The sequence below is a fragment of the Lithobates pipiens genome, unplaced genomic scaffold, assembly GCF_037356315.1.
Source record: "Lithobates pipiens isolate NorthernLeopardFrog02 unplaced genomic scaffold, aLitPip1_a1.2 Scaffold_19, whole genome shotgun sequence".
NCBI lineage: Eukaryota > Metazoa > Chordata > Amphibia > Anura > Ranidae > Lithobates > Lithobates pipiens.
Genome location: NW_027507764.1, coordinates 12,304,423 through 12,331,755, shown reverse-complemented (window position 1 = coordinate 12,331,755; position 27,333 = coordinate 12,304,423). Strand labels below are relative to the sequence as shown.

Here is a 27,333-nt window from a genome sequence, read left to right as displayed (position 1 = left end):
CAGAAAACCACCTGTAAGCTGCCTAAAAAGAAGAAGCTCATGTACGTTTTTCGAGCTTCAGGCGACAGAACGCTCAGATGTGAACAGGGGCCATTTAAATGAATAGGATTTTGCTTGTTGGGAGTGTTTTGGAACTTTTGAGATGAGCGTTTTACGAGCTGAAAACGCTCAGGTGTGAACGGGCCCTTAAAGTGGTTGTAAACCCTTACAACACACTTTGACCTACAGGTAAGCCTAGATTAAAGCTTACCTGTAGGTCCAAGAAATATCTCCTAAACCTACATGGTTTAGGAGATATTTACTAAAATACAGCGGCAGCTGTCTACGGCGCATGCGCAAGGTGAAAAAACTTCCGTCACTAACCGGCCCCCCAGAGCACCCCATTTTACTCACCCGAGTCCTGTATTCGCCCGCCAGAGACGCGCTCTTCTCCTCTGCCCAGGGCTCTCGGCTCTCTCCCCCAGGACAGAGCTTCTCCTAGGGGATTGTACAATAAGGGAGGGGGCGGAGCAACCAGCGCTGCCGGGGGGACACCAGAAGTCGAGGACAGGGGCCACACTGTGCAAAAGGAGTTGCACAGGGGACGCAAAGTATGACAGGTTTGTTATTTAAAATAAAAAACCCTTACAATCATGTTAAATTAATTTTTTTTTTTATTTTACACTCAGCTTATGTTTCTCCAAAGAAGAATCGGGCACACATACCCATACACACCAGGGCAGGCGTGGTGCCCGAGGATGAGCAGATTACCTCTGAGCATCCGGTCCTCCAGGTAAAGTAGACGACACTTTGTTACTTGACACACAGACTGTATTAGTTATCTTCACAGAAGCAGATCGCATCGTCTGATCCTACAACACAGGAGAGAAAAAACAGAATTTTATTACATAGCGGATCAGCCATCTATAATGAGGCTTAACACAATCTCATTGGCTAATTATCCTAAACGATGTCCTGCTGTTTAAACCTTTTTCCTGTAAAGACCATTTCGTTTTTTTTGTTTTTTTAATTGTTCACATACATATATAATCCACACTTAAACCGTGATTGTAAAGGCAATTTAACCACTTGCAGACCAACCAACTTCAATGTACAGTAGACGGGCGCCCCGCACAGGCAAAGCGACGTCATCACCCGTTTCCAGTTTCAGGGTGCGCACATACACACCCCCCCCCCACCCCCAAGTGGGAGCGTCAGCAGGTCCTAGCCTAGGATTCATTGCCAGGACCTGTGTCCAATTACAGCCCAGAGCTCTGTGTTGACAAAACACAGAGCTCTGTACAGAGGGAGCAATCTGTTTCTTATCCCTGCAAAGCATCAGTTAGTAAAAACAGCACACATTTAACCCTGTAGATGTTAAAGCGGGATTCCGCTGCGGTTGTGCTTTTTTCTTACCTGTGTCACTGGTGGGCGATTCCTACCGTCTCTTAGCAGTCACGATCGGCGTGTTTTTGACCCCCGGCGTGACGATTTTATTGCAATGGGAAACTTTTAAAAAAGCAGTCCGGCGGTTTCCATTTTTACTGTGGGCGTCTGAAGCCCACAGGCATTTACTTCCTGTATGCGATGACGCTGGGCTCCCAGCATCCACCGCTCCATCTCGCGCATGCTCACTGATCCTTCCCAGCCAGTGTCATTGGTATGTTGACCGTGTATATAAACAACACTGATCAACGGCGGGGCGCCCCCTTCACCACCACCGACACCAATGTAAAGGGGCAATGACCAACACAAATTTCACCACCTGTGTTTCGTTTCCAGCCATTATTGTCCTTCAATTTCCTTATAATTTGTGAAAAGATTTATAGGACAGCAATTTTTCTGCACTAAATACATTTTTCTTGTTTGTTGTATTTTTTTTTTTTTTTATCATAAATAGGGATGCACTGATACCATTATTATTTTATTTATTTTTTCCTAGTACTCGCCGATACCCACCGCAATTGTTTTAACTTCAGCTGTCAGCAATGGTACAAAGCAAAGCATTGAAAAGTTATTTACAAATGAAATAAATAGATTTTTAATTTAGCGCTTTTTCAATGTGAAATGTGTAAATATGTTTACACACACACACATATACATAGATAAGGCTGATTAGAGTAAATGAAGGGTTAAGGGGTTAAACAGATGAACATATGTTTCTTCATCTGCAGCTTAAAGCGGGAGTCCACCGGGACTCCGCGTTTTTTTTTTTTTAAAAGCCAGCAGCTACAAATACTGCAGCTGCTGACTTTTAAAATAGTGACACTTACCTGTCCAGCGCGCCCGCGATGTCGCCACCCGAAGCCGATCTCTAGGTCGTCTGTCGGGTCCTGCCGCCGCCATCTTGGGTATGGGAATCAGGAAATGGAGCCTTTCGGCTTCATTTCCCGGTTCCCTACTGCGCAATAAGGACTCTCCCCGCTGCCTCTGGGATCTGTGTGTTTCCCAGCAGGCAGCGGGGCACTTGCGGAAAGGAGCGTAAGTTCCGCCCCTTTCCGCAGAGAGCTATCCCTGAAGTGGATGCAGTTACCTGGATTATCCAGGTAACTGCACCCCCCTCCCCCCTGAAAGGTGCCGATTGTGGCACCGGAGGGGGGGAGGGTTCCGATGAGCGGAAGGTCCACTTTAGGGTGGACCTCCGCTTTAAAAGGCCCTTTTCACACTGGGGCGGTGCAGGCGTCGGCGGTAAAGCATAGCGGCGGTATGCGGCCGCTAGCGGGGCGGCTTTAACCCCCGCTAGCGGCTGAAAAGAAGGGTTAAAACCGCCCGCAAAGCCACGCTGCCCCATTGATTTCAATGGGTATGAGCGGAGAATTCACCGCTCCTTCACCGCTCCAAAGATGCGGCTAGCAGGACTTTTTTCACTGTTCTGCCAGCGCACCAGAGGGCTTTCACACTGGAGTGAAAGGGGCCGGTTTTTTCAGGCGCTATTTTTAGCGCTGTAGCGCCTGAAAACCGCCCCAGTGTGAAAGGGGCCAAACGGCTAAACACAACTATACAAAAAGAAACAATGTTTCTTTTTATTTTAGTGTTTCAGGGCTGAGCAATGTTGTTAACATTGCCGGCTGCTTTTTTTTTGTTTTTTTGACAGCTCCAGTTACCGGACTTCTTTAAAGAGGAAGTAAACCCCGGGCCGATTTTTCTTATTTTTCAAATTTTAACATACAATAGCTCATTACAAGGTATAATAAATAGAAATCTGCTTAAAATGAGGTCTGCAAATACCTTTTTTAGGGTCTTTAGATTATCTTTACTTCCAGGTATTGGCCGCGCCATTGTATGTGCTGTTTGCCGAATCCTTTCTGGACGTCACTTCCGCCCTTACTCTGCATCCCTTAGGAAATCTTGCACATGTGCCGTATCAGGAAGGAGATAAACACTGCAGCATCAAAAGACCTCTCCTCTGTGCCGTTCAGAGGGGAAGCTCATCCGCAGACATTTGCTGACATGCAGCTAATACACAAACGGCGCGCTTTACATGACATTAATGTACGATCCTACTGCTATGAGTAAGCACTGATTACGGTGCGAAACGCGCCAGAATTTCCTGTACCCTGTTATTTTGCTGTCTTTTTTTATTGTGTTTTGATGTGACCCACGTGGTTTCAATTAACCACTTGCCGACCAGCGCACGCCGATGTACGTCGGCAGAATGGCACGGGCAGGCAAATGGGGGTACCTGTACGTCCCTTTAAATTTGCCGCCCTGCCATCGGGAGCGCGCCGCCACACTCCCGCGCTGGTCGGGACCCTCGTGAGTCCGGTCGCGGGACCCGCGGACTCGATTGCCGCGGGCATACCCGCGATCGTCTCACGGAGCGGCCGAATGAAGAAATGCCGTTGTAAACAGCATTTCTCCATTCTGCCTAGCAACTAGTGACGCTGATCTCTGCTCCATGTGATTGGAGCAGAGATCAGTGTTCACTAAATGAAAGCCCAACCCCCCCACAGGTATTAACACGCCCCTAGGAACACTTAACCCCCTACACTGCCACCCACTGGTTAACCCCTTCACTGCCAGTGTCATTTACACAGGAATCACTGCATTTGTATAGCACTGATTGCTGTATAAATGACAATGGTCCCAAAAATGTGTAAAAAATGTCCGATGTCTCCGCCATAATGCCGCAGTCACAATAAAAATCGCTGATCGCCGCCATTACTAGTAAAAAAAAAAATTAATAAAAATGCCATAAAACTATCCCTATTTTGTAAACGCTATAACTTTTGCGCAAAGCAATCAATAAACGCTTATTGCGATTTTTTTTACCAAAAATATGTAGAAGAATACGTATCGGCCTAAACTGAGGGAAAACATTTTTTTATATATTTTTGGGGGATATTTATTATAACAAAAAGTAAAAAAATAATGCGTTTTTTTCAAAATTGTCGCTCTATTTTTGTTTAAAGCGCAAAAAATAGAAACCGCAGAGGTGATCAAATACCAACAAAAGAAAGCTCCATTTGTGGGAAAAAAAGGACGTCAATTTTGTTTGGGAGCCACGTCGCACGACCGCGCAATTGTCAGTTAAAGCGCCGCAGTGCCGAATCGCAAAAAGTGGTCTGGTCTTTGACCAGCAAAATGGTCCGGTCTGCAAGTGGTTAAAGATGGTATTTGAAGTCTTTTTCCAGTGTGCGGCTATCCAGAGTTTTGTCCTGCTTGTTTGCTCAATGAACGATCCTACTGCGCCATTGCGCATTACGTCATCTAAGATTAAAAGACGATTTCCTTGGAAAAGACAGCAGTAAGTACACTTCAGCTGCCTCTGTCATCTACTTTATGAACAGATAAACTTGTCGAGGAGGGTTTACAACCACTTTAACAGAGGGGAGACCCCACTGACAGCTCAAAAAAAAAAAAAAAAAACGAGCCGGAAAGTATCGGTTTTAGGCATCAGTGCATTTGCACAAGTACCGATACTTGTGCAAATACTCGGTATCGCCACCGATACTAGTATCGGTGAAACCCTAATTATAAACCACAAAGAGAAAGGTGAAAGAGCCGCCTTACCAGAGACAATCTGTGACAGGCTCTGGAAGAAATGCCCAGACAAGGAAAAAAATACATGATTAAGGAAAATTCACCAAATCTACTTACCAGCTTTGGGTCTTCCAGTGTGTGATGCAGTTGCTCCCCTTTGTCCGCCACCATTTCCTGTTCACAAAACAAGAAACACTTATAATCAGGTGAAGAGGCCACTGTAGCCCTTCAATGTATGCAAATAAAGCGAGGAAATCTCAACACCCCAGCTGTGGTGAAACTACGACCCCAGGAGTCATGCCTGTAGCTGTCAACGCACCATGTGACCTGTAGTCCCAATACAGCTGGAATGCCACGCTTGGTATTCTATGTGCCCTGTTCGTTCATACCGTACATGTGCGGAGGTATGAAGAAAAGCGTAGCTCAATGGATATGGTGCGAGGAAGTACTAAATGTCCACCTCCCTAATCAGCAAATAACTTTCCTTTACTCAAATTGATCCACAAGACCAAAAAGGAATACTCTGTATTGCCAGGTATGCAGAAAACATACCCTTTGTTACCAAAAGTATTGGGACGCCTGCCTTTACACAAAAATTATCTTTAATGGCATCCCAGTCTTAAAGCGGGAGTCCACCGGGACTCCGCGTTTTTTTTTTTTTTTTAAAAGCCAGCAGCTACAAATACTGCAGCTGCTGACTTTTAAAATAGTGACACTTACCTGTCCAGCGCGCCCGCGATGTCGGCACCCGAAGCCGATCTCTAGGTCATCTGTCGGGTCCTGCCGCCGCCATCTTGGGTATGGGAATCAGGAAATGGAGCCTTTCGGCTTCATTTCCCGGTTCCCTACTGCGCATGCGCGAATTGCGCTGCGCAATAAGGACGCTCCCCGCTGCCTCTGGGAGCTGTGTGTTTCCCAGCAGGCAGCGGGGCACTTGCGGGAAGGGGCGGGCACTTGCGGAAAGGGGCGTAAGTTACGCCCCTTTCCGCAGAGAGCTGTCCCGGAAGTGGGTGCAGTTACCTGGATTATCCAGGTATCTGCACCCCCCTCCCCCCTGAAAGGTGCCGATTGTGGCACCGGAGGGGGGGAGGGTTCCGATGAGCGGAAGGTCCACTTTAGGGTGGACCTCCGCTTTAAGCCCCATACACACCATCAGAGTTTTTCCTTCAGATTTACCAAAACCATGTAGTAGAAGGGCCTGCCTGATTGCTTACACATTGAAACTCCTAAAGTTTGACCTCATATTATTATACACAATTTATATAGCGCCAACAGTTTATGCAGCGCTTTACAATGTATAGCGAAGGGGACAACACAATTACAGTTCAATACAAAAAGGTACAGGAGGGCCCGGCTCGTAGAGCTTACATTCTAAAAAGGGAGGGGGTGGTGGTTATATGGTATATTATATGGCTTTGGTAAATCTGAAGGAAAAACCAGCAGAAAATCTGATAGTGTGTACGGGGGCTTTAGTCCGTAGGGTTCAATATGGAGTTGGCCCGCCCCTTGCAGCTATAACAGCTTCACCTCTTCTGGGAAGGCTGTACACAAGGTTTAGGAGGGTGTCTATGGGAATGTTTGACCATTCTTCCAGAAGCGCATTTGTGAGGTCAGACACTGATGTTTGATGAGAAGGCCTGGCTCACAGTCTCCACTCTAGATCAGCCCTCAAATTTTTCACTTGCATTTTGCGAGTAGAAAATGAGGGCTGGCGAGGAGCTGGGAGTTGCGGGGGGGCTAACAAGCATCACCAGCGGGTGGGGTAGATCGGGGCCATTCTCATGGAGCAAGGAGAGCCGCGGGATCACAGAGCGCAGATAGACCGCTGTAAAAGCTTACATTACAATTGCCTCCGCTCTGCTCGCCGTCACACAGCCCCGCCTCCTCCTGAGCCCACGCCTGTGATAGACAGAACACCGGTCCAATGCTGGGATGCGTTCTATCACAGGTGCGGGGTCAGGAAGAGCTTGTGCGACGGCGAAGGGAGGCAGTTGTAATGTACGCTGTTCCGGCGTGTTATTTTGCTCTGTGATCCCACGCTGTGATCTCCTCTTCCTCCAGTCATGATCTGGTGCAATGGTGGGCACCGACGAGGCTGCAACGGTGGGCACCGACAAGGCTGTGCTGAGGCACCGATAAAGTTGTTAATATTTATTTTTGTAAGTTAATTTGCATAAAACATTTAAGTGTCATTTCATGAGATAATTTATGAGGCGTGTTTAGGGGCGGGGCAACTGGTGGCGGGTAACCCTTGAGGGTTGGCTAGTAGCTCAGGACTTGAAATTTTGAGCCCTGCTCCGATTCATCCCAAAGGTGTTCCATTGGGTTGAGGTCGGGACTCTGTGCAGGCCAATCAAGTCCATCCACCCAAAACTCGTTCATCCGTGTCATCACCAACCCCCCCCACCCCCCAACCCCCGGTTGCTTCTACAGGCTTAGTTGTGCGATCGGCGAGCCGGAGAATGAATTGGCCGGCGGCAGCCATCCCTACCAAAGAGCTGACCGAGGACCAGATGGTCCCCTGTCATCTCTAATGACCTTCAGAGGCCAGGTGTGACTGCCGTTTTGTCTTCATTCTCATCGCGGGCTTTCTAGCCTAGAGCTGAGATCTGGGGACTTATAGACCCCAGAGCTCACCGCAAAGAGGACTTGGCATGCCCTATTCATATTACAAGGGAATCTTTTTAAAAAGAAAGTGTAAAAATTAACAATAAATTTAAAGCGCCCCCACCCCTGCATGTTCACACACAGAAGTGAACGCATACGTAGGTCGTGTGCAAATATGTAAATACGTTCAAACCACACGTGAGGTATCGCCGTGAACGTTAAAGCGAGTGCCATGCTAGAAAATTACTTTAAACCCCCAAACATTATATTTTTTAGCAGACACCCTAGGGAATAAACTGCCGATCATTGCAATTTTTTATGTCACAAGATTTGTGCTGCGGTTTTTCAAATGCAATTTCTTTATGAAAAATACACTTGAATATAAACAACAACAAAAAAAAAAAAATAGTAAATTTTTTTCCCTAGGGCTAAAATATATATAATAATATTTGGGGGTTCCAAGTAATTTTCTAGCAAAAAATATTGATTTTAACATAAGAAAGAAGTTTCAGAAAAAGATTTAGACTTTAAGTGGTTACACTTCTTGAAAACTTAGCAGTCGGCCTGGATTATTTATTTACACAGATCTAGCCCTTTGATCCAAGAAGGAAGCTTAGTTACAATGTTGCAAGTTAAAAAAAAAAAAAAAAAAAAAAAAGCTTGGCAGACTGCCCCCATGTTTTTTTTTTGACAGCTGAGTGAGCAGATAAGTCTCTCCACTTGTTTATATGAAAGAATTGGAAAACTCTGCAGGAGAGATCTAAGAGGAGGTGAATCAAGATCACGATTTTTTAACAATTGTGCAGCTCTAACACACATACACACACTGAAGAAATGACACTTGTCTACAATGTAAAGTAGTGAGTGTACAGCTTGTATAACAGTGTAAATTTGCCGTCCCCTCAAAATAACTCAACACAGTCATTAATGTCTAAACCGCTGGCAACAAAAGTGAGTACACCCCTAAGTAAAAATGTCCAAATTGGGCCCAAAGTAGCAATATTTTGTGTGGCCACCATTATTTTCCAGCACTGCCTTAACAATCTTGGGCATGGAGTTCACCAGAGCTTCACAGGTTGCCACTGGAGTCCTCTTCCATTCCTCCATGATGACATCACGGAGCTGGTGGATGTTGGAGACCTTGCGCTCCATCTTCCGTTTGAGGAGGCCCCACAGATGATCAATAGCGAGGGGTCGGCAACCCGTCAATCGCAGGCTTCCTGTCGATTTCTGGTAGACCGCGTCCCTGCCTTGCTAACCCCCCAGTCTGCACTGCTTCTCTTTCTCCTGTGAAATTCTTCACCCTCTGGGCATGCGCCCGACCTCTTCTCTCTCTTCTTGGGAACCGGCACAATGTCATGGGGCGGGATAGAGAACCAGGTCCAGTGTAACAGCCGAGCAGAGACACAGAACATGCCAGTACTTATATCAGAGGCAATCTCCCAGGTATACACAGAATTTCAAGGGCAGTCTGTAAGAGGAGAGGAGAGCTGAGTGACCACACACAGATTTAACCCCACAGCTGCCAGGCAGAGAGCCAAGAGGGTGGCTCACAATTAGACAATATATGTTATATGCCAATATAATATGACAATATATGCTGCTTTAAGGGGGGTAAAGGGAGCGTGCGCCCACCACGCGACCCTCGAGTCGCTTCTCAGAGGGCATGGAATGGGGATCTGTTAATGTAAATAAAAAGATCCTCATTCTGACAAGGGAGGAGAGCGAGATCTGCTGTTGCTAGTAATCAGGAACAGCGATCTCTCTCTATCGTATATAGTAGGTATTCCCACGCTGTGATAAAAAGGAAGAGGTGATAACTGCTGCAGAGCACTGGAAGGTTACTCCATAACCACAAGAGGAAAATCAAAAACGAGTGCTGCGCTGTTAGATAGTACTAACTAGTATACAAAAATAACCTAGAGAGCGTGTGGTGCGTGGTGTGTGACCTGGAAGGTCTAGGGCAGCCTTTCTCAACCTTTTCAACACAGAGGAACCCTTGAAATAGTTCTCCGGTCTCGAGGAACCCCTTCTTAAAATTAGAAATCTAAAACTCATGATACATTAGTGTGATGGTCAGAGGGAAGAATGGTCCTTACACTTGTGGTCATTGGGAAGAATTACCTCCTTACGGATAGCTAAAAAAGATCAACAGGGTCGGTGGGAATTTATCTGAGAGGCAGAAATTGCCCAATGCTGAAGGAACCCCTACAACCTCTGGAGGAACCCTAGGGTTCCATGGAACCCTGATTGAGAATCACTGGTCTAGACAGACAATGAACAATAACGTACAAATGTATCAAAGTGTACTGTGCATATCACATGAGCATTTCTTAATATAATGATCAACAAAAACAGAAATAAAAATTAAAATAAAAAGTCCTCCAAAAAAGCGATAAATAATCCTCTGAAGAGTGATAAATAAAAAAGTGCAACATGCAAAAAAAATAAGGCGACTCACTTTCTTCTGTGCAAAAAAATAGAAGGTAAAAGTGCAGTATGATTTTTCGTCGCTGGCGACACCCTCTACAAAACACACTTCTGTGCATCCAGTTTAGGTTTGTGGTGCAAGGTGATGGCCTCTTCCGTGCAGTGCACTATGATAAGATGCCCTCTTACCTCATGGCTGTAAGGTAACAGCGTGTATGTAATAGTCACAGGCGATTCTGTTAAGGAATCTAATGTACATAATGATAATCAGAAAATGTCTATTTGCTTATGTGTATACATGTTCCTATGCTCCTTACTTATTATGTAATATACAGATTGACTCTGTTCGGAGGTAAGATGGCGTCTATACCCTACATCCCCCGCGTTAGAAGAATTCATTTGAGATAAGAAAACCAGCTTCAACCAAGCTTCAAGCATCAAGTTTCTTCATTTCTCTTGTATTGTAACCCATGAGATGTACCTGCTAGACTGACATAGCAATGACGTATCTTTCTGTATAAAATATTAACACCGCCCACCAATAGATCAGAAGTTAGAAGTAGCCTGAGCTGAACGTATCTCAGAGAGTGTTTACTTCTAAATGTGCATGCACATTTATACTTTTTAATTAGAAATAGCAGCAGATAACCAAGAACTAATTTGTAGTTCTTATCCATTACAACTGGCGCCCGTGTGTGGGGCTTCAGGCTTCAATCGAAGGGAGACCGCATTCCAGGACTGAACAGCTGGCCAGATCAGAGAAGGGGGTTAAGCGCGCAGCCCTAACAGTACGGTAAGCATATTTATCCTTACCATTTGTACGACTTCTCTGGTTGGGCCCGTTGATTTTGTCTTGTTGGCTCCTTTTGATTGTTCAAAGAGGCAGGCAACTTATTTCTCGCCTGAAGCTGTTTTAACGAACCTGCTAATGGTTTTCTGCTGACTATTATCTGTTCAGTGTCTGTCATTCTGAAGGACTGCAAATTTAGCAGACTGAAAGTGCAGCTGCAGGCGTGTGTCCATCCTCACCCCTAGATTCTACCTCTAGTGGTGGGGTGGAATTCTGCAGGCATTTATAGACGGGGTTACTCGAGGTTGGCTGTGTAGGACCTCTGAGGGTTAATCTCAAGCTGTGAATTAGGGCAGTTTGAAAGAAGGCTTGCGGAAGTGGCAGTCTTGCAAAACTTCTATAAATGTTCTGCTCGGGAAAGCTTTCCTCGAGGGTTAATCTCAGCTGCGGAAAATTGGGCAGACTGAACGAAGGCTAGCTGGAATTTGGCAGTCTTGTGACTCAGGTGAGCTTTTCCCGAGAGCTATCTTTGCAGTTCAAAGAGTGTCAGGTGTCATGTCCTGTACTGTGTGTATTTGTCCATTACTGTTTGCCATACACGAAGAGGGCGACGGTGAGAGAAAGTGGCTACCTGAAGGATCAGTTGGGCCATAAGCCACTGCTCCACACCACCTCTGACATGCTAGTTTTGACCCTCGAAGAGAACAGTCAGGAGTGTGGGAAGAGACAGATCTCTCGCAGGGATGCGAGCCCCCACCCTAGGAATTCTTTGATAAGACAGCAGTCAGAGGAGTATTAACCAATTTGTTGCCTGTATTCTCCTCTTAAGCCGTCGAGAGAGAGAGAGAGAGAGAGAGAGAGAGAGAGAGAGAGAGAGAGAGAGAGAGAGAGAGAGAGAATGCTAGAATGTGATATTAGAAGAGGAGAGAAAATGTTGCAAGAAGAAGAGGAATGGTGTGTGCTGATAAGAGAACAAAGAGGCGCTCTGTGTGATAACGGCTTATTGGATATGGCAGAAGCATGGTTCAGGACGGCAAGGGCATTGCAAAGAGGGTTGGATAGAAGAGGAAATCAAGAAAGATGCAAATTGTACTATGTATGTGAATCACAGAGTTGATAATGTGGCTGTACCGCCCCCATACAAAAACTGGAACGAAGGAGGAGAGGGACAACCCTGCTATCCGCCTAACGCCCACTCCCTTCTCACCACCCCAACCCGAGCACAACCCACTGTGACCACTCCCAGGCAGCCATCTTGGTACACCCAAGCCCTGATTTCAGGCACAGCCCAGTGCACTTCCTGCCGGCGGCCATCTTGGTACATCCAATAGGCCCAGCCATGGCATATAACCAGTTCTTCCCGTTTTAAACCAGGATGGTTCCTACCACAAACATGTCTTCCCTAATATGGAAGCACTACCTTCACAGGCCGGATTATGTTAATGATGAAGAAGCGTCCGAGTGGGAAGACCAACAACAGGCAGCAAGGCCACCTGCTGATTTAACCCCTAATCCGGCTCCGGACTCACAGTTCCGAGAGGATCTCAAACATATGCTGACAACCATGAGAAACAGTGCCCATTCTCAGCCCCCCGCCCCAACACCAGTCTCGGTTACCAGAAGGGGCACTGGTGATGTATGTCGCTTTTACCCCATCACAAGCAGCAACCTTAGTGACAAGTTTGCTTGACCCAGAGAAACAGCCAATGCCCTTCTACCGCAGGATAGTGCAGATACAAGAAACTTATTAAGCTGCCTGGAGAGACTTGATCAGCCTATGCCAAATTAAAGCAGGACATGTCTTTTGGCCAGTTATGCAGGCGGCCCTACTAGGATGTCTGCCTGACAAGTGCCACTTCCTACACCTCAGGCGTGGAGTTCTGTGCACAACTCCGCGACTGGGCAAAGGAGAAATTGGCAGATCAGACCACCACAATCCAAGATATTGCCCAAGATAAAGGGGAGTCTGAAGTATCATGCTAGACTCATACAGGCCTTTGATGATCTGGGCTTCTCCTTCTATGAAAAGCCACACACACACGTTATTTGCTTTTGTCTCAGGACTCAGAGAGGATATCAGAAAAAGCTTGATGGTGGCCCGCCCTGAATATCGCTCAATGAAAATGTCCGATTTACTGTTGGTGGCCAGAGGGATAGAAAACCAAAAAGGAAAAAAAAACAACGCCCCTCATGGTAACACAAGACGAAGATCCCGCCTACTCGTCCACCACCACTGCCCAATACCAGGGAAAAGATCATCTGTTACAACTGTGGGAAGCGGGGTCACATCAGAAGAGTATGCAGAGCCCCAAGATATCCGAGACAAGACAGGGATCCCCGCGAAGGGCAACGTGGACATGAACCTCCACCACCACGCCCCAACTCACGCTAGGAAATGGGCAAACCCATGTCACCCCTTATGACAGTGTCCTCAAATGAGACTGGGGGACCCCTAGCAAAGGTCACGTTACCTATACAAGGAAAACCTACCACTTTTCTCATTGACATGAGTGCAGCCAGGAGTGTGTTGAGGGCTGAGGACCTGCCTGATAATTCTTTCCTTTCCACTATTGATGTTTCCTGCGTGGGAGTGGATGGGGTGCCCCGCTCCAGTCCACTCACTGAGCCTCTCCAAGTGGGGACATTTCCTGATTTGCTTACCAGATTTGTGGTGTCCTCTACATGTCCCTTGAATCTACAAGGAGCTGATGTGCTGTCCAGACTACAGGCGTCAATCATCTTCACACCTGAAGGGGGGGTGAAGTTACATACTCCCCTATCCTTGTAAGACTCATTTGCCTTGTGTTCTCTGCCTCTTATGATGACACTTCATGGAGCAATAACTCCAAGTTCAATACCAAAAGAAGTACTTGACAGAATCCCTGCGTGTCTATGGTCCACAGGCCCGGAAAACATTGGTCACTTAAAAGTGCCACCAGTTTCAGTCAAGCTCAAAGAGGGCGCATCATTGCCCCGGAAACCACAATACCCACTTAAGTTGGCTCAATCAGAAGCTATCTAGAAACATGTAGCTGCCTTGGTCCAGAATGGGGCCTTGATCCCCTGTACCTCACCATGTAATACACCTCTTTTTCCTGTCAAGAAGAAAACACCTAAGGGAGAACCTGACAGATACAGGATGGTGCAGGATCTGCGAGCAATTAACGAAGTCACAGTGTTGGACACCCCAATTGTGCCAAATCCACATACCTTATTATCAGCTGTACCTCCATTTGCTGAGTACTTCACTGTGGAGGACCTGGCAAATGCATTCTACAGTGTACCCCTGCATCCTTCCTGCAGGTACCTCTTTGCCTTCTCCCACGAAAAGAAACAGTATACCTGGGCAGTTATGCCAAAAAAAGGGGCACAGAACTCTCCAAGCTAGTTTGCAAATGCTACGGCTATCATCCCTGACACATAACAAGAGGATCACCTGGAAGTGATTCTCCACCACTATGTTGATGACCTTCTCCACTGTGCAGCTGACTTACCCACTGTTGAAGTCACCTCAGAAAGCCAGTTGTGCTATCTTTCCACACAGGGTTGCAAAGCTTCAAAGCCCAAATTGCAGTGGTGCTCAACATCTGTAATTGTTCTTGGACACCTCACTGAAGACAGGGTGTAAGCAATCTCCGACATCCCACTGCCACAAGGCCAGAAGCCCCTTCATTCCTTCCTTGGACTAATTTCGTATTGCAGAGCATGGATTCCAGAAGGCTCCCTACTGATGCAAGCTTTGTATGATACCCTGAAAGCAGACCCCCTTCCAGATGTCTCCTGAAGCAATATCCAACTTTGAGGCCTTCAAGCACACCATCTTTGGTGCTAGGGCTCCCAGACTACGACAAAACGTTCAAGCCCTTTGTATCCGAACATCTGGGACATGCTACAGGTGTACTCGCCCAATCACACGGCATCTGCCTACGCCCTATAGGATATTATTCCTGTCGGCTGGATGCGATAGCAAGAGGAGGCCCATCGTGTCTGTGAGCTGTCTTTGCTGCACAAGCCTTGTTTGACAAAACTTTGGACTTGGCTCTCGGACTCTGCCTCGTTCTGCTTGCTCCCCATGACATTGCTCCCATACTCCACCAAGATCCAGCCGAAACATCTGTCCATTGCCAGACACTTGAGACTCCTGTGTTCCTACCTTCTAGACAGCATTACTCTATTACGTTGTCAAACACCGAAACCTACCACCCTTCTTCCACTTCTCGAGGGGGGTAAGGAGGAGGAGTCGAGTCTTGACTTGTCACCCCATGACTGCATCGAACGAATGCGGCTGGAAACCACGCATCTCCCCACTGTGAGTGAAATACCCCTGCAGGATCCAGGTCACCACTGAAAACTCGGTTCTCCAAACTGAAACCTTACCGCCGGTGATGTCTGCACAGGTGGCAGAGCTGCAAGCACTTACTACAGCATGTAAATTGGCAGAGGGAAAAAGAGCCAACATTCATACGGACTCAAGATATGCTTTCAGCGTTGCCCATGATTTTGGTGTTATCTGGAAGGACAGAGGGTTCCTGATGGCTGCAGGAACACCTGTGAAATAGCTCAGCCATCAAGGACTTGATGGACGCCCTGCTTCTCCCAACCCAAGTGACTATTCTAAAGTAAAGCACACAACAAACTCAACTCGAAGGAAGCTCGAGGCAATCTAGCCAATTCAGCTGCCAAACAGACAGCCAGTGTTCCACGGGAAGTGGACAGCAGGGTGGTAGAAGAAGACCACTCCATGCTTATCCTACAGACTCTCAGTGGACAGAGTTTATCTGAAATAATTACAGGAAGTAGCAAGTCCGGATGAGAAGGAAAGCTGGAAACGGAGAGGAGGAACTCTCAGAGATGGACTATTCGAGTTCAACAAGAAGCCTTGTCTACCCAGGAGTATGTACCCAGCCATGGTGCAATGGGCAAATGGAACTGCCCACTTGACAAAGACTCTTATGAACTTATGAGTTACTACATTGACCAACAACTTCTGTAGATCATGCACTATCTGCGACAAATGTAACCCAGAATGTACAGAAAAGGCACAGAAGAAGCACCTGGCAAAAGCTCTATACCCCTTCCAGAGGATACAAATTGATCACTCCCAAATGCCAAGGAGTGACAGATTCGAATACGCCCCCTAGTGGAGGTGGACATGACTGCCAGGACCACAGCTAAGGAACTACTGAGTGAGATAGTATGTAGATTTGAGGTCCCAGAGGTGATAGAGAGCGATCAGGCCCAGCCTTCACAGCAACCCTTACAAAAGATTAGGGCAGCACTGGGGGTTCAGTTGGCTCTACACACCCCTTACCACCCTCAAAGTAGCGGGAAGGTAGAAAGGATGAAAGGGACACTAGAAAAACAGGATGTTAGAAGATGGCCCAAAAGACTAACATGAGTCGGCCAGACAGTTTGCTCATTGCCCTGTTCAGTGTCAGACACACACCCCGGGGGAAATATGCCCTATCCCCTTATGAAATTTAGTTTGGTTCAGCCCCAGACTTGGCTGTTACTTTCCACAACAGTTACAGTTGCAATCTGATGTGTTGACTAATTATGTAACCGCATTATCACGAGAATTAACCCAAATGCATGTCCAGGTGTTTTCTTCCATTCCAGATCCTGAATTAGATACAGGAACACACCAACTACTGCCTGGAGATTGGGGGCTGGTAAAGAAATTTGTGAGAAAACATTCTCTTGAACCCAGATATGATGGTCCATTCCAAGTTTTGCTGACCACAGCCACCTCAGTCGAACTGTCCCGGAAGAATACCTGAATACACGCTTCCCACTGCAAGAAAGCTCCACCCCCAAGGACAAGATCCCGCCCACTTCATAACGACCATGCTGTATATCCTTTTTCTGTTTGGTCTAGGGGGGAGGCCCAGGAGGGGGTCATCACAGAAAAAAAAAAAAAAACAACAATTACATTTTGGTATAACTTCAGGTAGACATGTGACCACCTTTACCTTTGATTACTGTGACATGGTACCTTGTCCGTTTGACTCTTTCATGGCAATGCCATTGGTACAGTGACATCCCTGATGGTAAGGATATATATGTGTGTTTTACAGACAGTTACTGGGGCCAGAATTGTGGTTCCTGGGAGGGACAGTGGGTTGGAACATTGGACCAGATTAGAGGGAATCTGGACCGGTGAATGTGCCCTTGAAAAGGTCATTATGCCCCTCCATATCCAAGCAGAAGATACTCCTGATACATAGATGTTATAGGAGTTCCAAGGGGGGTCAATGATAAATTCAAATCCAGGGATCAGGTAAAAGTTGGTTTTGAGTCTTTGATCCCCATAATAACTGTGAACAAGAATGTAGATTGGATCAATTACATATACTATAACCAACAAAGATTCATTAATTACACTAAAGATGCCCTCCAGAGAATTGCTGACCAGTTACACCCCACTTCTTACATGACATTCCAGAACCGGATGGCCTTAGACATGGTGTTAGCTGAGAAAGGAAGTGTCTGTAAAATCATAGAAAAAAACGGGAATCTGTTGCACCTACATTCCTGATAATACCGGCCCAAATGGTAAAGTAACTTTAGCTATAAAGAAATTAGAAGATTTGACATTGGAGTTGAAGAAGAACTCAATAATATAATAAATATTTTAGCTGGATGAGTGGGTGGCAGAAGGTGCTCGCCCAGATAGGGGTAACGGTACTAATAATCCTGGTTCTTTTAGCCCCGATTGTATGCTGTATTCTACCTTTCGTAAAGAAGTTAATGAGCAAGGCTGTAGACAACAGCCCACCTACATTTCTCCACCAAGAAGAGGACCCTCTTATGATGGAGGATGACAAACCCTTCACTCCTCTACAGTCACTCCCTATCCAAAATCTCACAATCCTATAGGGTTATAGGGGTAGATAGCACCTGATTGCCCTTCTCCAGCTGTATCGAGGGGGGTAGTGAACTAGTTGCTGCCTAACTCTATATACAGCTTAACCACTTTCAGACCGGACCAATTTGCTGGTCAAAGACCAGACCACTTTTTGCGATTGGGCACTGCGTCGCTTTAACTGACAATTGCGCGGTCGTGCGACGTGGCTCCCAAACAAAATTGACGTCCTTTTTTTCCCACAAATAGAGCTTTCTTTTGGTGGTATTTGATCACCCCTGCGGTTTTTATTTTTTGCGCTATAAACAAAAATAGAGCGACAATTTTGAAAAAAACGCATTATTTTTTACTTTTTGTTATAATAAATATCCCCCAAAAATATATAAAAAAACATTTTTTTCCCTCAATTTAGGCCAATACGTATTCTTCTACATATTTTTGGTAAAAAAAAAAATCGCAATAAGCGATTATTGATTGGTTTGCGCAAAAGTTATAGCGTTTACAAAATAGGGATAGTTTTATAGCATTTTTATTAATAATTTTTTATTATTTTTTTTTTACTAGTAATGGCGGCGATCTGCGATTTTTATTGTGACTGTGACATTGTCGGGGACCCATCGGACATTTTTGACACATTTTTGGGACCATTGTCATTTATACAGTAATCACTGCTATATAAATGCAGCGATTCCTGTGTAAATGACACTGGCAGTGAAGGGGTTAACCTGTGGGTGGCAGTGTAGGGGTTAAGTGTTCCTAGGGGTGTGTTACTAACTGTGGGGGGGGTTGGGCTTTCATTTAGTGTACACTGATCTCTGCTCCAATCACATGGAGCAGAGATCAGCGTCACTAGTTGCTAGGCAGAATGGGAAAATGTTGTTTATACAGCATTTCCTCCATTCGGCCGCTCCGTGAGACGATCGCGGGGATGCCCGCGGCGATCGAGTCCGCGGGTCCCGCGACCGGACTCACGGGGGTACCGACCAGCGCGGGAGCGCGCCGCCGGCGGCGCGCTCCCGATGGCACGGCGGCAACGAATATTGGACGTACATGTACGCCAATATGCCTGCCCGTGCCATGCTGTCGACGTACATCGTCGTGCGCTGGTCGGGAAGTGGTTAAAAAGAGTTGCTGAGGAGAATGGGCCAGGTGAGTAGGACCTTTAGATGAGGGACAGAAGAAAATAGCCATTTTAGGGGGGACTGTTAAGGAATCTAATGTACATAATGATAATCAGAAAATGTCTATTTGCTTATGTGTATACATGTTCCTATGCTCCTTACTTATTATGTAATATACAGATTGAAGACCCCCGGAGCTGTGCAATAAACTATTTTATCTTGTGTGTTTTTTTTTTTACTTTTTTCACAGGTGAATGGGTAGGGGTACATTGTACCCCATACTCATTCACATAGGGTGGGGGGCCGGTATCCGGGGGGCCCCCTTATTAAAGGGGGCTCCCGGATTCCGATAAGCCCCCCGCCCGCAGACCCCGACAACCAACGGCCAGGGTTGTCGGGAAGAGGCCCTTGTCCTCATCAACATGGGGACAAGGTGCTTTGGGGTGGGGGGGCCGCACGCCCCCCTCCCCCAAGGCACCCCCCATGTGGAGGGCACGCGGCCTGGTACGGCTCAGGAGGGGGGGTGCCCGCTCGTCCCCACCCCCTTTCCTGGCCGGCCGGGTAGCGTGCTCGGATAAGGGTCTGGTGTGGATCTGGGGGGACCCCCACGCCATTTTTTCGGCGTAGGGGGTTCCCCTTGGAATCCATTACAGACCTAAGGGCCTGGTATGCTCTCGGAGGGGGAACCCACGCCAAATTTTTTTTTCATAAATTTGGCGTGGAGTTCCCCCTTCAGAGCCAATAATTCTGTCAAAGTCGCCTCCGTATAGACAGAGATCCGACTTGGAGGCGACCTCCATTGAAATCAATGGGTACAAGTCGCCTACAAGTCGGATTGAAGTAGTACAGGAACCTTTTCTGAAGTCGGAGCGACTTCAGTAGCGTGCATTAAGACGGCTCTCATTCACTTACATTGATTTTTAAATGTTGTGCGACCTGAGGCGACTAGGGGCGACCTGAAGTCTGATCTGAGTCGCCCCTGTGTGAACCGAGCCTAAGTCTTTAAAATGGTTAAACTGAGAACTTCTACACAGGGAGTTCAGTCCATTGAAGAAGAAACATTAAATCACTTTGATCTTTTCTTGGCAGACTGCCCAGAGAGGAGGAAAGTCCTTCACTGATGTCTTCAGGCAACTTACATTGACTTCTATTACAGAAGTCTTTTTCCAGTCGCACTGAACATGTAATCGGCTTTTTTTATCAGCACAATCGGCCGATGCCGATTAATTGAAAAATGCCAAATATCGACCGATATATCGGTCGGCCTCTAGTAAAAAGATCACGATTCTTTCACAATTCTCGTGACGTAAAATCTTTCACATTATACAAAAAAAAAATAATGGGCTAACTTTACCGGTTAGTTTTTATTTTTTATTCATTAAAGTGTGTGTGTGTGTGTGTGTGTGTGTGTGTGTGTGTGTGTGTGTGTGTGTGTGTGTGTGTGTGTGTGTGTGTGTCCCAAGTAATTTTCTAGCAAAAAAAATAAAAAAATATTTTATCTGGAAACCAACAAATCTCAGAAACAGGTTTAATGTTTAAGTGGTTAAACTTTTTTCACTTACAAAGTCTATTCCATTAACAAATTGTTACAATGTTTATACTTAAATTCAACCCATTAGGCCTCTTTCACACGGGGCGGATCAGTAATGATCCGCCCCGTGAAGATCCGCTCGCTCAGCGGGGATCGCTCCGTTGTCCCCACTGAGCCGGCTGCGGACAGGGCGGTCTCTGCACACTGTGCGGGGACCGCCCTGTCAGCTCTCCGCTCTCCTCTATGGGGATCGGACGAGCACGGACCGTCTGTCCGTGTTCGTCCGATCCGCTCTGCAGACGGATAGAAAAATAGGATTTTCCTCTGTCTGCAGAATCGGACTGTTGCGGAGGCGGACGAAATCGGGTGTCTGCGGATGCTCATCCGCAGACACCCGCTATCCCATAGGGATGAATGTATGTCCGTATTTCATCCGCAAACGGATGGATGAAATACGGACATATCGTCCGCATGTGTGAAAGGGGCCTAAAGAATGTTTGGATTCTTGGCAGACTGCCCGTTTTTTTTTTCCCTTCCTTTCTTTTGAGGGCTGTGGCTTCAGAAGAGCAGAGAGAATTCTTTGCATAGCAAGAATTGTGAAACACTTTAGTCAAGATCGCAATAACGATTCTTGACGATTAATTGTGCAGCTCTAATGTATACTTTGAATATGGAAATTGAAGTCTGCTCCTTTGCAATCGAATACCGCTATCACTTCCACAATTTCACTCTCAGCACAGCAGAAGGGGATCCCCCTCTCTCCCTCCTTCAGTTAGTCCCCACCCCCCACACAGTTAGAAATAACCCCCCTGATCGCCTCCTAGTGGTAACCCCTTTCCTGCCAGTGTCATTTATACAGTAATCAGTGGCTATTTTTAGCGCCGATCGCTGTCACTGGTCCTAAAAAAAAAAAAAGTGTCCGATCTGTCCGCAGCAATGTCGCAGTCCCGCTAAAAATTGCTGATTACTGATATTACTAGTAAAAAGTAAATAATAAAAATGCCATAAAATCGATCCTCCATTTTGTAGATGCTAAAACTAATCAATATACGTACACCAAGTTTGACTGTAGACAAGACACACTTGTCTTTGTCCTCCTCACCTGGTTGCCGCCACACACGCTTGTCACCATCTGACACCAAATACGTTTATCTTGGTCTCATCAGACCACAGGACATGGTTCCAGTAATCCATGTCCTTAGTCTGCTTGTCTTCAGCAAACTGTTTGTGGTCTTTCTTGTGCATCATCTTTAGAAGAAACTTCCTTCTGGGATGACAGCCATGCAGACCAATTTGATGCAGTGTGCGGCGTACGGTCTGAGCACTGACAGGCTGACACCCCCCACCCCCACAACCTCTGCAGCAATGCTGGCAGCACTCATACGTCTATTTCCCAAAGACAACCTCTGGATATGACGCTGAGCACGTGACCTCAACTTCTTTGGTGGACCATGGCGAGGCCTGTTCTGAGTGGAACCTGTCCTGTTATACCGCTGTATGGTCTTGGCCACCGCGCTGCAGCTCAGTTTCAGGCTCTTGGCAATTATAGCCTAGGCCATCTTTATGTAGAACAACAATTCTTTTTTTTTTTTCAGATCCTCAGAGAGTTCTTTGTCATGAGGTGCCATGCTGAACTTCCAGTGACCAGTATGAGAGAGCGAGAGCGATAACACCAAATTTAACACACCTGCTTCCCATTCACACCTGAGACCTTGTAACACTAACGAGTCACATGATACCGGGGAAGGGAAAACGGCTAATTGTGGCCCAATTTGGACATTTTCACTTAGGGGTGTACTGAATTTTGTTGCCAGCGGTTTAGACATTAATGGCTGTGTGTTGAGTTATTTTGAGGGGACGGCAAATTTACACTGTTATACAAGCTGTACACTCACTACTTTACATTGTAGACAAGTGTCATTTCTTCAGTGTTGTCACATGAAAAGAGAGAAGAAAAGATTTACACAAATGTGAGTGGTGTGTGTGTGTGTGTGTGTGTGTGTATATATATATATATATACACACACACACATAAAATTTTAAACCTGTTGAAGGAACACAAAGGGTTCAAACCTGCATCATCATACCAAAATTTCTGCAAATGCTCGGTAGAAGCTCCCTGTACACACAGCTCTTATGTGTAGCAGAAGGTCGGCCGGAAAGGAGAGTTTCTGCAAACAGACAAAAAAATGCATAAGAAAGCGCACTGCACTTACAGTGCCGTTACTTCTTAATGGCATCCAAAACATGGACCGCAACCGTGTTGGTTTTTGTGTATTTTTTTTTTTCTTTTACAGACTAGAAAATATATAAAGTTTTGAGGTTTCAAAGATTAATTTCTCGGAAAAAAAAAAGATTTTTTTTACAACCCTTCCATCATCTTCAGCCAAGGAAGCCGCCATCTTGGCCTCTTCAACTGCCATGGTGCCGCACATGTGATCAGTTAGGACACCGGCCATTGGACAGTTGAGAGAACAACCGATGTGACGGTTCCATTCCCGGAATGTATCTTTTTGCGAACTGTTAAATTGATGGGTTTCCTGTAGGGCTGAAATAACTAATTTATTAATCGACAACTAATTGATTATGAAATTAATCGATTACTATTTTCATGATCGATTAATCGGCCAGTAACAAAATGGGGTTAAATTTAATGAGTCTGATGATATTTACTAGATTGACCCTTTAATAGTATATCTCTCCTCTAATAGTATATGCACTATATCATTCCTCTAATAGTATATACACCAGGGTTCGACAAACCCCCTGGCGCCTGGGGCAGCACAACTGGGGGTATCCTGTCTCCGTGCATCCCCCTGGCGTGATCGCGTCGGGCCACTGGCCGGTAATTGAAGGCTTTGAGGCCTTCTGCAGTCCTATTTTTCCTTCTGGAATCTGGCGCCCTCTAGTGGTGGCTGTTAGTATGACAGCCAGCAATGCTAATGGAGCTTTCACTGCCCATCTTCTCCCCTTTACTTAGAACTAGACATTATATATATTTTGTATTCTAACAACCTAGAGAATAAAATGGTGGTCGTTGCAATACTGTCTGTCACACCGTATTTCGTATTTGTGTAGTGGACTTACAAGCGCACTTTTTTGTTGGAAAATTATTTATTTAATTAAAGAAATAAGACAACAGTAAAGTTAGCCCAATTTTTTTTATATTGTGAAAAATGTTAGGCCGAGTAAATTGATATCCAACATGTCACGCTTCAAAATTGCGCCCGCTCGTGGAATGGCGACAAACTTTTACCCTTTAAAATCTCCATAGGTGACGTTTAAAAAATTCTACAGGTTGCATGTTTTGAGTTGCAGAGAAGGGCTGGGGCTAGAATTATTGCTGTCGCTCTACCGATCACGGCGACACCTCACATGTGTGGTGTGAACACCACTTTCCTATGCGGCGCTACTCACGTATGCGTTCGCTTCTGCATGCAAACTTGGCGGGACAGGGCGCATTTAAAAAAAAAAAAATGGAGTTACGTCCCGGTAACATCCTTTTCCGGGAGTCTTTCAGGACAGCCACCTTTGAGAGACACTGGCTCCTCCCCTCTTAGGAAACACTGCCTTCAATTTCACAATTTAAGCCTCCTCCTCTCTCCGTCCCTCAGTTCTTCCAGAGTACCTCCGGCCAACTGGGGAGACACAAGAACACGTCAAAATAAACAAACTTTTAATCTTACCTGACGGTCTCATGTGATGAGTTCCGAAGATCTCCAAAAACCTGGGTGGGAACCGGTGCTGTCCTGAAAGACTCCCGGAAAAGGATGTTACCGGTACGTAACTCCATTTTTCCCAAGTTCGTCTTTCAGGACAGCCACCTTTGAGAGGATAAGCGAGTACCTTGTCTTAGGGTGGGACCACTGCTTGCAGCACTTTATGACCAAAGGCTTGGTCTTTGGCTGACAGAAGATCCAGTCTATAGTGCTTCACGAACGTAGAAAAACTGAACCACGTTGCGGCTCTACAGATCTGTTCAGGAGACGCACCAGCCCACTTTGCCTGCGAAGTTGCCACTGCCCTGGTTGAGTGTGCTCTAATTCCAACTGGAGACTCTAACACCCCAACCACGTAAGTCTGCCCAATGGCTGACTTTAACCATCTGGCTATCGTACGTCTAAAGGCTTTGGAACCCTTCCTAGCCCCTGAAAATAACACTAAAAGTGAATCAGACTTCCTGAACTGACTTGTGCAATCTAAATAATGGAGGACACATCTTCTAACGTCCAATTTATTAAGATGTGTTCCTGTTCTCTCACTGGCTTTGAACGAAAAAACAGGCAGCATAATCTCTTGGACTCTCTGAGGATTAGAGGCTACCTTAGGTAAAAAGGCCGGATCTGTCTTAAAAACTGAATGGTCCGGAAAAGGAGTGCCCTAACAGACAGGGCTTCGAGTTTACTCACTTTCCTTGCCGTAGTGATCGCCACAAAAAACACAGTTTTGAGAGTGATCAACCATAACGAGCAGGATTCCAATGGCTCAAAAGGTTCTTTTGTGAGAACCTGTAAAACTAATGAAAGATCCCGACTGGGAAGGGGGCGACCAAAGGCTTGGTCTTTGCCTACTTAAGGCTCTAAGGAACCTTACTAACCCAAGGTCTGATATTAGATGCCTTTCCAGAAATACGCTTGAAGCGAAAACCTGACTCTTCAATGTTTCAGGGGCTAAACCTTTATCTGCCCCTAACTGCAGGAACTCTAGAATGGCTACAAGGCTGTGCAAATTGAAAGAGTTCTCTGAGCACCAGCTATTGAACCGCCTTGGTGCCGTGACCCGGATACGAACCGGGGGTGCTGCGGACACAACGCAGAGTACTAACCACTATACGATCACGGCCCCCTACCTTCAAGAAAATGGTCTGAGTTTCTATTTACCTGCCATACAGAAGAGTGGCTACTAAACAGTCTGAGACCCCTTTGCCCTTCGGCAATTCCTCCTCAGTAGCCAAGCTGCAAGGATCCACCTGGGGACAGCAGATTGGACTCTGGGAAAGGAGACACTCCTAGACCGGGAAAACCCGGGGGGGGGGGGGGGGTTCCACAGACAGGGCCTACAGAATGGAGAACCACGGCCTCCTGGGCTAATGATGTGCATTTAGAAAAAGGTAGTAATCTCCACCTGAAACTTCCTTGACCTTGCAGGAATCAGAATGGGAGGGGGGAAAGCATAGCACCTAGAGAAACCCTAATGCCGCGTACACACGAGCGGACTTTTCAACATCCAAAGTCCGACGGACTGATTCCGTCAGACTATTCGATCGTGTGTGGGCTGCAACGGACTTTTGATTCGCCAAAGTCTGACGGACTTTAGAATATGGAACATGCTTCAAATTTTTCCGACGGAACTCCGCCGGACCCGGTCCCTTTGAAAAATTCGCTCGTGTGTGTGCTATTCCGACGGACTAAAACCGACGCTAGGGCAGCTATTGGCTACTGGCTATGAACTTCCTTATTCGAGTCCAGTCGTACGTCATCACGTTAGAATCCGTCGGAGTTTAGTGTGATTGTGTGTGGCCAAGTTCGCTCATTCGAAAAGTCCGTCAGAACTCTGTCGGAACTCCGGCAGAACTCCTTCGGAAGTCTGTCGGACATAAGTCCTCTCGTGTGTACGGGGCTTTACTCTGTGCTTTAGTGCGTCTGCTCCCGACCTCCCATCTCCCCTGTTCATGGAACAGGAGATGGCTTCTTTTGCGTTTTCCCTTGAGGCAAAAGAGGTCTATCGAAGGAATCCCCCACCTCTGGGTGATCTTTTCGAAAAACCTCCTGCTTGAGAACCTGGTTGCTTTCTTCCCGTGTTCTCCTGCTGAGGAAACCCAATACCAGAATTTGCTCTCCTTTCAAACGGATCACTGGAAGGACAGGAATTTAACATTCGGCCCATCTGAGGATGGCTTTCGCTAGGGCCCATAAGGATCTGCTCCAGGAGCCCCCGTCTTGTCGACGTAAGCCACTGCCACGGGATTGTCTCCATGACTCTTACATGAAGTCTCCAGAGCACTCTCTGAAAGGTCCTGAGAACCAGATCTACTGCTCTCAACTCCCTCCAATTTGAGGATCTCTTAGACTCCTTCCTCTCCCAGGTACCCTATACCAAGCGGGAGTCTAGGTGTGTACCCCAAACTAAGCCGTTCGTATCGGTTGTAACCACCCTGGATATTGGCAAAACCCATTATAGGCCTTGTGACAAACGTGCTCCCTTTTCCAAAGGGATCTCTTTACCCGAGTTGGAACCGAAACCAAAAGAGTCCCAAGACCCCTGACTGTGGTCCCAAACCTTCAAGATGAATAGTTTGGGGAGGACGGTAACGTGACCCCGTCCACTGAACTGCTGGGAGCGTGGATGTCAGTAAGCTCAACCTGCCCTTCCTCATTGAGTTCTGACGGTTGCCCTGGAGAAACAAAAGTGCTTTGTCTACCTTCTGGATTTTCTCCAAGGAGGAAAGACCTTTTGTTCTGTTGAGCCCAGCACTTACCCCAGGAAGGTAACCCCTTGGGAAGGATTTTAAGTTGGGTTTCTCTAGGTTCAGAGGCCAACCCAGGCTCACTAACAGGTCTTTTGTTACCTGTGGAACCCAAATCAACTGCGCCAGAGAAGGGACAAACAGGAGAAGATCGTCAAGATACACGATCACCGAGAATCCCCTGAGACGCAGGAAAGCCCGAACCTCTACCATCACTTTGGTGAAGATACGAGGGGGAAGGGGATAGCCCAAAAGGGAAGTGCTTTGAACTGAAGGTGTAGCACCCCTACAGAGGTTATCACTGCCAGCCTGAGGAAACGCTGGTGGCTCTCTGCGATGGGAACATGCAGGTATGCATCCTTACTATCGATGCCCTGAAACAGTTTTGGTGGAAGAGGTTCCCTCACCCAGTGACCAAAACCAACCAAAGCCTTCTGTAGGCGACTAAGACACACAGACGCTTCAGGTTCAGGATGAGCCTAAACTTTTCCGAAGGCTTGTGAACCACAAAAATGTGAGAATAGAAGCCTTGCCTGTCTATCCTGCTGGGACCTGTATTAC

At 46.5% G+C, this 27,333-nt stretch overlaps 1 protein-coding gene across 2 annotated transcripts in view; it reads right to left on the bottom strand.

The window, feature by feature from the left end:
- LOC143995810 (DNA topoisomerase I, mitochondrial-like) overlaps positions 1 to 27,333 on the bottom strand; it is a 171,528-nt gene that overhangs the window by 128,095 nt on the left and 16,100 nt on the right. For both annotated transcript variants that reach the window (XM_077490522.1, XM_077490523.1), the window contains exons 2-4: positions 22,394 to 22,477; positions 5,080 to 5,136; positions 751 to 851 (exon numbers count right to left, since the gene is read on the bottom strand). In XM_077490522.1, the coding sequence (XP_077346648.1) occupies positions 751 to 851; positions 5,080 to 5,133 (155 nt within the window). In that variant the 5' untranslated portion in view covers positions 5,134 to 5,136; positions 22,394 to 22,477. The remainder of the gene's footprint in view (positions 1 to 750; positions 852 to 5,079; positions 5,137 to 22,393; positions 22,478 to 27,333) is intronic.